Source organism: Furipterus horrens, unplaced genomic scaffold (genome assembly GCF_987537825.1).
Source record: "Furipterus horrens unplaced genomic scaffold, mFurHor1.1.pri manual_scaffold_1, whole genome shotgun sequence".
NCBI classification, from domain to species: domain Eukaryota; kingdom Metazoa; phylum Chordata; class Mammalia; order Chiroptera; family Furipteridae; genus Furipterus; species Furipterus horrens.
In genome coordinates this window covers 197,839,714-197,851,555 of record NW_028327171.1, presented here as the reverse complement: position 1 = coordinate 197,851,555, position 11,842 = coordinate 197,839,714, and the positions used below count along the sequence as shown (strand labels likewise).

At 34.3% G+C, this 11,842-nt stretch overlaps 1 protein-coding gene across 1 annotated transcript in view; it reads right to left on the bottom strand.

Moving 5' to 3' along the window:
* The window catches only part of CPS1 (carbamoyl-phosphate synthase 1), a 114,699-nt gene that overhangs the window by 71,487 nt on the left and 31,370 nt on the right, over positions 1-11,842 (bottom strand). Inside the window, exons 8-14 of the mRNA XM_090283365.1 lie at positions 10,082-10,210; positions 9,435-9,541; positions 8,429-8,567; positions 7,777-7,854; positions 6,109-6,207; positions 4,474-4,569; positions 555-744 (exon numbers count right to left, since the gene is read on the bottom strand). Of these exons, the coding sequence (XP_090139491.1) occupies positions 555-744; positions 4,474-4,569; positions 6,109-6,207; positions 7,777-7,854; positions 8,429-8,567; positions 9,435-9,541; positions 10,082-10,210 (838 nt within the window). The remainder of the gene's footprint in view (positions 1-554; positions 745-4,473; positions 4,570-6,108; positions 6,208-7,776; positions 7,855-8,428; positions 8,568-9,434; positions 9,542-10,081; positions 10,211-11,842) is intronic.

Genomic DNA, 11,842 nt, shown 5'->3' with positions numbered 1-11,842 from the left:
ATTTGTCATACAAATTACACCACCAACTTCTTACCCCAACTGGCTAATGATATTCTCATTCACAATCTAGTTCCAATGTTGAACCATTTTAAGGAGGACAGAGCATTGAACTCAGTAATACTTGAAGGAATGGTAAAAAGACTGATCTGTTATCATGAAAATATACATGAAAGTCAAATGCTGTAGGGCTGAGACATAAGATCACAAGACACTTAATCAATGTTAATTCTTGTTTTTCATTCATAATAGTTGTCAGGACTTGACTAGTAACAGAGAAAAGTAATATCCTGGATAGAGGATGGAGACCCAAGAAACCTACTTGGCCACTCAGAACATCAAAGCAAAAGATTTCTTTCTGTCCCTTAGATATTCTGGGAAATAAGCCAGTAATATTCATAATATGATATTTTCAGGTGGCTGCTAACTGCTTCCTCACACATGAGAGGAAAGCATTTATAAACACACACAGCGCAATTGTTAGGTGGAGTCAAATAGAAAATATTGTACATAAGTGCATGAACTGAAACTCTGCAATGAAATTTAAAAGAACTCACCACAGTTCAGAGCTGTCTGGCCACCCATGCCTAGAATTAACCCATCTGGCCGTTCTGCCTTGATGACCTCAGTGACAAACTGAGGGGTGATGGGAAGAAAGTAGACACTGTCTGCTTGTTTTAAGCCCACCTCATTGGTCTGTACTGATGCAATGTTTGGGTTCATCAGGACAGTTTTGACATTTTCTTCCTGTAACAAAAGAATCCAGAATCTGAATCCATGTTCTAAAGAAGAGAATGACTGTATTTCAATAAAGGGCATTATTAGCTAATGAATGGATTAGGTAATGAATGAATAAATGAATGAATGAATGAATGAATGAATGATAGAGGAAAACAAACATTTGGTGAAACAAAAGAAAAAACTGAGTGAAAATAAAACTATCCAAGAAGAACTGCATCACTCATAAGGATCATTCTGAATTCCTTGCCACTGAAGGTATCAAATAAAGCTGGAAATGATTTCTATAGAATTTAACTAGACATTCACAAATACAACAGATCTTCAAATAACATCTTTTTGTTCAAGTCATTTTGTTATAACATTAATAAGAGAAAAACACAATTCCTGGCTAGAGCCACTGTGTGAAGCATGCACATTTCTGCCATGTCTGTGTGGATTTCCTACAGGTATTCTAGATTCGTCCCAAATCCCAAAGACATCCAGTGAGATGAACTGGCATGTCTAACTTATCCTGGTATAAGAGTGTGTATGGATGTGAGTGTTCCCTGAGATAGAAGAGCGTCCTATCCAGGGTGGATCCTGCCTGCACCCCAAGCTTTTGAGAGAGGCTCTGGCCACCCAAGACCCTGAAGTGGAATAAGGGGATTAGAAAGTAATTATCCTGTTTTTATTCATCTTTCTTAAATGTCTGTATAGCTCATATTTATTCCAATGTATAATATTAGAAGTACTTAAAAACTTTATAAGTTTGGTATTAATTTGGGGGATCAGAATAATGCCATAGGAACTTAACCCTTGTTTATATTTATATCAATTAACCTAAGGTACAATTGGTTTCATTATACATTGTTTTGATTAAAGCACAGTTTCCAAAAACCTATCATTGACATTAAGTGACTTCTCCTAAACTTTATAGCTCAATTGACCTTAAAAGAACACAATATTCCAAAAATTTCTCTATTGAGTAAACTATAAAATAGAACTAGAGGCAACATCAAAGCTGCTTCCCTTTCTAATGTTTGTTGGAGAACAACATTGAGTGTACATTTTAAATGCATGGTAATGGGTTGCCTTCTTGCTAGAAGCACTGAGAGCCTTCTGCTGATTTCTATTTTCTTTAGATTTTCATGCCTGCTGTAGTACTTAAACAAAGAGCATTATACGACTGTTTATAAATATTATATAAAAAGAAAATGACCATATGGCAAAATAAAATAAAAATTTATGTGTGTGTGAGGAATTCATAGCCTATCTCAATCCTGACATCTGGAGAGACCACCAAAATAATTCTTCATGTAGGCTACTAAGAATAATAGCTTTATAAACCAGGATAAGGGTGAAACTTATCAAAAATAACTATTATAAAATATGGCCAGATGATTCTTATTATTTTACCTATTAGCATGTCAATTTTGAACACTTCTAAAAAAGTCAACAAAGTATTCAGCTGAAGAAAGTATAGAAATCATCTTTGAAAACCCTATACATTATTAAGGAAAGACCTGAATAAAAAATTAAATATATCTCACACTATTTTAAATTCAAAGTGTACCTTAAAAATTATCATGTACTTTTTTATTAACTTATTTGATTTTTATGTCAAGACTACAAAAGAAATTTCCACCTTGCAGGTAAAAAATTTGAGATTCAATAAGTAAACAACATGCCAAAGATCATATAGCTGGTAAGAGCCAATATTAAAACTAATTCAAGTGTTATGACTCAAGTTCTATGCCTATCTTTCAAGATTTTAAGGAATTGTTTTAAAATCAGTGTAAGGTATATTAGCAAAATATTAAATAAATACAGATAAGCATTAAAATTTAGAATATGGATTAGAATTTAATAATTGGGTCTAAATTGTGAACAAATTATAAAAAATAAGTTTTAGAAGGTCTTGTTACTATAGAAAAGTACCAACACAACTAAATATATTTGTATTTTCCTGATGGGATATACAAATTATACAGAAAAGTTCCCATATATGCATGTGATGGGTGTCCATTCATTTTAAAACTTAGGAATAATTTCAAACAATTTTAATACACTTCACATCATTTTTTTAAATACAGTTTTGGCTATAATACATGCACGATGTAATTATTTTAAAATATTTTGTTCATAAATTCATTTCTATTAACCTCCTAATTAATCACAATATTATATCTAATACTTCCTATTTTTCAGTTAAAATATATAACATCACATAGTGGATGTTAAGACACATAAAAAATACAAGCTCTGAAAAAATTAATTCTGCCCTGGTTGATGTGGCTCAGTTGGTTGGAGCATTATCCTATAAACTGAAAGGTTAAGGGTTTGATTCCCAGTCAGGGCATATGCCTAGGTTGCAGGTTCAGTCCCCAATTGGGCCACATATGAGAGGCAACCAATCAACGTTTCCTCTTTCACATTGATGTTTCGCTCCCTCTCTCCCTCCTTTCCCATCTCTCTAAAATCCATTAGCATGTCCTCAGGTGAGGAGATTGTGTGTGTGTGTGTGTGTGTGTGTGTGTGTGTGTGTGTATGCTTTTTAAATGTATGCTAGTAGAATGTGTACTAATCCCAGAATACACTTAGATTATGTTCTTATCAATCTAAACCATTGGACAGCCACTATCTATCAAAAGATAAATTGAATCATAATGCAATGAAGTAAAGTATGCTTTGAAAATATACATAAAAAACATGTGCACATGTGTGTGAACACCCATGTGTGTGAAGAAGAATATTAAAAATAAAAACAAATAAGAAGATAAGGTAACTGGGGGCTATGGCCCACATTTTTCAACAGGTATCTATCAAGTGAAAATCTTTGTATATAGAATACTAAATAAACAAAAAGTAAAAAAAATAATCATAATTGGCCAACTGTTTCTCAGGTTTGCTGTTCTAGTCTCCTGCTGCCCTCTCTACACTGTTCTCTCCTGGAAATGGCTTCACACTGCAAAGCCTAAGGCAAGGTCACAGAGAGCTCCCACTGCCTCCGGATGACCTGATTAGTATCAAAATGGGGACTATCCAGGGAAATGAGAACACAAAAGAAATAGCTTACATGTACAGTGTAATTTTTCTAAAAGTTTATTTTACTATGGTAAGAGTTAGAGAGATCTCAAGAGACTGAAGAAATAGGGAGGATGTTCTACCCAACTTGGGTATCGAGTTCTCTTTTCCACTTGAAAATCTAACCACACCATCCTGGTAGGGTATCTATTCTAAGTCACAGGTCATAGTTGGGGGAGCTGTGTCCCCTTGTGACAGGTAATAATTTCTAGAGCTTGAACCAAGGCATTGTTGCCTTTGCTTCCCCTACTGGTTCTTCCCATTTCAACCACAGAGATATCTAAAGCGTCTTATTGAACACTGAAGTACTTTAGAGCTCCAAGGATGCCCAAATTCTCACTTTCACACAAAAGACAAGCATATTTTAAAAGCTCACTGCCACAAAAGGAATGAGAAACATCCATAAGTGTGGTTTTATATGTTTTCATTGTAAATAGATGATAATGTAGATAATTTTGAAGACCAATTTAGTTTGCAGATGTGCACATTTGAGAAAGTTAAAAATCTTGTCTGTGATCAAACTTCCTTTAATAAAAGATGTGTAAGGAATTGTTAAGAAAATTAATTATAGTGACTTAGAAAAGAAGTAGTGTCATAAATTTAAATTATACAATACTAATTAGACTCATTAAAGGGAGTATATTAATCCTAGCAAAGATCATATTCTCTCACCTTCATGGCTTTTACAGCTTGTGATCCCGAGTAATCAAATTCACCTGCCTGACCAATGGACAGGCCTCCAGATCCTAGGATAAGGACTTTAGAAACCTGTAAGCAATAAAAAGAATGCATTGCTTTTACTGAGATAAGTAAGTAAGTCATTTTCAAAAGTGGAGATGACTTTATAGCCTGGGTTATGTGGTGATCTTAAAGTACAATGTTATATAATATATGAGTAAAAAGGCTCCCAATTTAAACAACTCTAATTTCAAAGCAGCTTTCAAATAATGTGAAGATTTTTCTCACTGAAATCAAAACGTTTTGGAAGAGGTCTATATTTTATTTAAACAAATATAATGATCTAAAAATACCCACATAAATATATGTATGTAAATATATATTTCTATGTGTGTGTATGTTTTAGATAAGATTCTTCCAAAATTTAATTGACTAAGTGTATTACATTCAATGTTTCATGGATTAAAAAAAAGGAGGTGAGGAGACATGGGGACACCTTCATGTTTACATTTCGCCTATACTTTACAGTTCAGTGTCAGAAATATTTACAGAAAATATAACAACAAAATAAATAATCATGTCTTGACAACCTATTCATACAAACTGTATATAAGATTTCAAGCAAATAATAATACTGCTTAATTTTTAGCCACACACGACACTGCCAAGCCCTTCCAAGGAGAAAGATGTTCTTGGTCAGTACAAGAGACAAGGGCTTGGGAAACTTAGTTTGTTTCAACACATACTTATTGGGCACCTACTATATGCAAGTCACTGCAGAACCCCAAATTATACCCTTCCCCCACCATTTAAAAAAAGCATCTAAAGACCGTAAGTTGATATTTTGATAAAAACACTATACAGTATACAGCTTCTTTTGCTACCAAGAACCCACAGTTTGATTCCACATTGAGAAGCTGGATTATATCCAATTTTTTTATCTCAGAGAAAGAGGTTGTCATGGAAATTCTTAAGCCACCTAACTTAACTTATTTCATATAAACATATAACTCAATGCTATTTGTTCATAAACTATATGCATATATTTCCCTCTAAATTTTGTATAACAATTGTATGGGTATATGTGTATGTGTTTTAACTGTGAAAGAAATGGGTAGAGGTCTTAACATACACATAACAAATATGGGTTCAAGTCTTATGACATATTAATCCTTATACATTTTCTCTTAGAGATAAATAATATTATTAAACTTATGATGTTGAATAATAATCCACCTAGTTAAAACAAAAAATTCAGTCATCTGTAACGATTCCGTAGCCTGAACAATGTATCTCAAGCATATGTAAAGCTATAGTGTATTGAGTAATGAAAAGTATATAAAATTCTAAACTAAACTTAACCTTATTCTTTACTACATTGTTTTATTACAAGCATCCTGAAAGAATTTAATTTTAAAAGATATAATTTTAAAATTAAATGTGAAAATTCCAATGAACATTATCAAGAATAGGCCAAATAATTAGATGCTAAAATGATGGGAGATTACAATAATATCAGTCATACTTCATAAACATTAAAAAGGTTCACAGAGTCACTTAAAAATATATCATTACATGATAGAGAAAATCCAAAATACATAAACCAGAAAGAAGCCCACATACACTGACCTCAATTCGAGATGCAACCAGGGCTGGCTTTGGTAGAACCGATGTAATGGTTGTACCTTTCCCCTTCTTTATCAGTGAGAAAAAGGAATCAAACAGATACTAGAAAAAATATATATAACCAACTAGTTAGAATCTTCAAAACTCATAAGGTCACCAGATAAACTATAGTATGCCCAGTTAAATTTGAACTTTAAATAAACAAATAATTTTTTAGAGTATTTCTGTGCGATGTTTTTTGTTTTGTTTTGTTTTTGCCAATTCTGAAAAACTAACTAAATATTTACTACTATAAGAATTAGATCAAACAAACACTTCTAAGTGCTTATGTGAAATCCTATCAAAAGAAAGTGTTCAACAGACAATGAACATTTCAGATAGTGACTTTTTGAAAATGTCAAGTTTTCAGCTTCTTAATTATGAAAAATTTTTTCTTCTAAGTAAAATTCTGGTTATACAAAAAAACAAAAACAAAAAAACCTGAGGCTATATGACTTATGCATCCTAAAGTTAGAAATAACTAGATTTTTTTTTATTTCTATTATTTCTAAATATATCTTTAAAGATTATTTGTAAACTTTATCAATGACTTTACTTTTATTTTTGCAAGGCATCATAATAAATTTCAACAAAAATATTTATTTTGAAAATATGGATAATATATATCTTAATTTCAGTATTCTTAACCTGAAATACAAATATAGGTAAATAATTAAAAATTTAAATTAAAAAACGTATTTATCATGCATTAGGCAAGGTATGTGTGTAACTAACTTTTATTTATGAATTTCACTGTGAGTAAGTAATGGCTATTGACTTTGGCTATTAAGAACCATTATTTTTTTAAATAATAAAACAAGAAGAAACACAAATATCTGAAAAAGCAATGAAGTAGTAGAGTTTACAGACAGAAAATTTTATTCTCCTCCTCATTTTACATAGGTGTCTTTTCTGAGAGTATCTACTGACTAGGAAGAATTGTCAGCATTACGATTGGAGGCCCTAGGAGTGAGAGATGGAGTCACAGGACACTTCCCAGACTTCTATCACTCTTGTCTTGCAACAATGTCCTTGAACATTGAAACAAAAGCTCACACAATAAAAGTAGAAATATTTAAATTACAAACAAAACTTCTCTAAAAACTCTTAAAGGTTCTTTTCTTAAGCCATCTGACTCATATGTACCTGCATGTGTGCCCTGCCCCCTCCCCCACACTCCTGCCCTTCTTCCTTCTGCTGCTGTTTATTCTCCCTATGTGGCTACACAAACCAGTTGCTATAGAGATTTTGTGAAGTCACAGATGGGAGATTAAAATTTCATTTCAGTTATGAGAATGAGAGAGCAAGGGGAAATCATTTGCATAGGACAATAATTGTACATTTCAAAACTAAATATATTAAAATGATAATAATTTAAATAAAAATAGCATTGCATCAGATTTCTTAATGGCTTTCCCACTTTGAATTTAAAAAAAAAAAAAAGACATTTCCTCCATGATATTCATGGGGAAATTTTAATACAATGAGTGTGTTATCACAGCACCTTTCTGGAGAATATTCTGTACCGAGATCACCTAGGGTGATTATTTTGGTTTTTTTGAGTTTTGACATAAATTTATTTCTAATTAAAAAAAAAATAAGCATGTAATAGGCCTCCTCTTTCTCACATACCTCAGTGTCCGTTGGCCCCGGGCTGACCTCTGGGTGGAACTGCACACCAAAGAAGGGTTTGCTCTCATGCATAATCCCCTAAAGGAACAAGAAGCGGGAGACATGCCTTCCATTGTTAAAAACTGAGTTAAATGCTTAAGAACAGTCGAAAAATTAATAGTACTAATAAAAATAAGCCAACAAAGACTCAACCCAACGTGCTTCCCTTAATATAAACAACTGATTTGATCTATATAGACTTTAGCGTTTCTCAAAACTCTGTTCAGAATACACCCAAAGCCTCTTCTTATCTTCACCTCCTAAATTGCTTCTCCGAAGGTCTTCTCAAAGGGTACTTCAGTGTTTAGTCCCAGAGATTCAGAGTAGGTTCAAACAGATCTTTACTAGTATCCCATTAACAATAAATGTGCAAGACAGTCATTGATTAACCACTCAAAGAATGGATCTTAATGAGTCAACTGATGAGAAAATAAGACAGAGACTTTTTGAAAAGCAGAGGGTTATGGGAAATAACCTATAAATGGAGTTCTTCCATGACACAAAAACACACCCCAGGTCGCCCACATAAGCAACAGGAAGGTGTCTGTATAACAGAGTATTAAAAGCCCTGAATTTCTATCACCAAACTAAATAGGTTTCTTGGTGTTCTTACCTCATTGGTTTGGTCATTGACATTCACAAAAAGTGGCTTCCAGCCAGCAGGAAGGGTGTTTTCCAAGGCATAGCCATGATTCTGAGCAGTAATGAAAGCCTGTCTGTTTGTCACATTCAAAACAGGCTGATTTTGCCCTCTGGAGAGAAAAATAAAATAAAAAAGAAGAAGAAAAAGGAAAAGTGAAGAGAAGAATATAAGCTCATTCATTGTAAAACAGCGAACAAGAAAAGACCATTAAAATTTGAAAGTTTCAATTGCTTAGTGAAGATTATTCTGTGAGAAAAGTCACAGATTGTTAATCCCAATAATTTTAGCAACAAAAAATCAATTCAGGAAGCTTCATTGTGTGCTAAATATCAGGTCTATTAAACTTCTATAATCAGTATTAGAAAAGGGGGAATTGCACTCGTAACAAAAAGAATTGCTTACTAGATTAACAGAGGTAGACAAATATAGTGACTCATTTTAAGGGAGCTACAGTAATTTTAAAGCCAGATGAGCACTCCTGGGGAATAATAAAGAGATAACTACTCAGTCCTGAGTCAATCTGAATTACACTCTCTGTGGGGTTGGGCTGTGTGGGAAAGCTTCATGTTCCATAAATTAACGCTATTTGGGATAAGGAAGTAAAACCTAGGGGATCTGAAGATGTTTTGGTTCTTAAGTCACCCCGCCTTACAATGTTATCAATGCTCTAAAACCAAGTTTGAAATCAGAACAATTTCCCTTAGAATGTTATTTGATTGAGTATTATACCCTTGGTTTATGCCAAGGGAAGGAAAATAACTTTAAACTACAGCAAAGTTATTGTTAGAGAAGGCTGCCTTTCAAAAACGCAATGAAAGTGGTATCAGGCAGTCAGACAACTGTGAACCATGTAACAGAATGGTTATCTATGTATTGTTAAGAAAATGGCATGTCAGTTCTCTAAGTCTTTTGGATTTAGTTACTGAGCATATTTCAGAGCTAGTTTGACCTGTGAACAAAAGTCTGACTCCCTTACCTGTTGGCCATAGACATCTTGTAGGTTTTGGCACCAGCAGCTAATCCTATTATTAAATTTCCTGTGCTGATTCCAAACAATGGCTCCTTACGGTCACCCTCCAAAACCTAAATCAAGAAGAATTTTCATTAACCCAGAAGTATTGCTCCCAAAAGTATCTCTGCAGGAATAAAACTGAAGTGTCCTTTTTCCCCTTCAATTAACAAGGTAAAGAGAATAGTAATTTAATAAAAAGTTAGATTATAAATAAGAACATGATTGACACATTTATAGCATTAGAATTCAATAAAAGGTATGTAACATTTAGACTAAACTAAATCTAACTTAATATTTTTTTAGAAACTTGAGAGTATTATAGGTCCCAAGGTCATGGTGAAGAACATAAGTTGTCATTTCACAATTCTATGGAAAGACACATTTGGAGATCAGACTCCAGCTCTCTAAACTTGAGGACACAGTTAACTCTGTTTTGTTTTGTTTTGTATTTTACATTGATTCCCCCTAACACATGTCTGTGCTGACATCATTACCTCAGAGGTCACAAATGGGAGTAATAAAAATTTCTAAATAAATGACATATATTACAACATAGAGCGGACCCCCTCCACTTTGCACACAGATAAACACCACCCCCAGGTTCACTGCACCTTTTTCACATTCTGAATTAGTGGTTGTGCAAGAGCTGGGTTCCCAGGTCCTCCAGCAATTAAAAGCCCATCGTACTCCATCTGGGTGAAATCGTGATTCCAGGGAACCAAATGCACTTCAGCTCCTCGCTAAAAAAGAAGCACAAGAATGATTAGAATTCAATAACATTTTTCTTTGTGAACGTGTAATTTTACTAGACCTTCTCTTGACTAACTTACTCCCTAAAGGGAAGGAGGAAATTAGCATGTGGTTCAAATAAAGAAAGCTGAGAAAAACATTCTTTGGTGGCTCCCTGTTTTGCATGAGGAAACTGCAGCCAATGATCAATAAAAAGTGGGGGAATAAAACTATTAAAGAGTTGAGCCTCAGAAAGTAGATAATACAGCCTCCTGAACTTCAGAAGTCTTCAGAGCCTAAAGGCTTCATTGCTGGGCACACAGGAGTACAGGTTGTCTTACCTAGAACTCTGGAAGAAAGGGTTGCAACAAAAGATAAATCAATTTTCTGAAAGCCTTGAGTTGGCCCCCCTTTCACCTTTTTCAATTTTGTCTTTTTTGCATGGTCAAATATTAATCATCTTTTGTTCCTAAGGTTTTCTCATATTATCTATAAGATTTCTATTCTGATTGAAGAATTACAATGTTTGTATATAAATAGAGATAAGAAGATGCCTTTGATTGTTTCCTAGAAGCATTTTCTGCAGCAAGGATGTAAGAAAAAGAAGTTTATTTTAAAGCATTTCCAAGAAATACCAATAGAAAGTGACACCGTGAGGCACCCCAATCAAGTATGCATTCCCAAGCAGTTACCATTGTGGACAAGTGGAGCTTCAGCCCACTGAGGAACTCTGAGGGCCAGTGTAGATTATCCGTCTCAAAGACAACCCAGCTATGGAGCAAAGGAGCTGGGATATTGACACAATGACCTTCTCTAGTCATTGGCTAGGGCTGCAGCAGGGATCGTTAATTCTACAGCATTTCCTGCATGCCGGCAGGCTCCAACCAACAACCAAACACAGTCCTCCAGCAAGGAGATGCAGACACTTGTCATTGGAAGACAGGAAAAATGGCTTAAAATGGTAAACAGAGACGGGGCTACAGATAGGCCATCCACAGAATTTGCTACTGAATTGTCTGTGCACATTGTTGTTGCTAAACTCGACCAGAATTTGAAATCGTGATTTGGATATTTGTGATATTCTCTAACAAAGAATGGAAGGATTCTGTCATATTCAAGCTAATGTGATGTTATGAAAATATCTGTGTGCATGTGTGTGTGTGTGTGTGTCTGTCTGTCTGTCTGTCTGTGTGTCTGTGAAACACAGACAGAGGTTTACACAGAGAGACAGAAACAGAGAATGGGAGAGGAAGGTGGAAGAAAAATCCCAACAAAAAAATTAAGAAAACACTGCAATAATGGTTAAATTCTCCTTAAAGATGCTTCAGATTTAATATTAGTGGTTGTCCAAGAGTTGATAGACAGCGATGTGAAAGTCTGCAGTGCACCGAGCATGACCTCTGCAAACCCGTGGTGCATAATAAATGTAGCACAATGGAGAAGTTCTCCACTGCCTCTAGTGTTGCGGTTTTCTCTAAACCCCAAGAATGTGAATGTGGCGTGTCACAGAATGTCAGTCAATAAATGATAAGAACAGTCATCATTTTCTTCTCTGTTTTCGTGGCCTTTGAAGTTTTTTTTTTTAACATAGTCCACAAAGTCTGATTTTAACAGGGATAAATGTGTCATTTGTAGATCAAAGG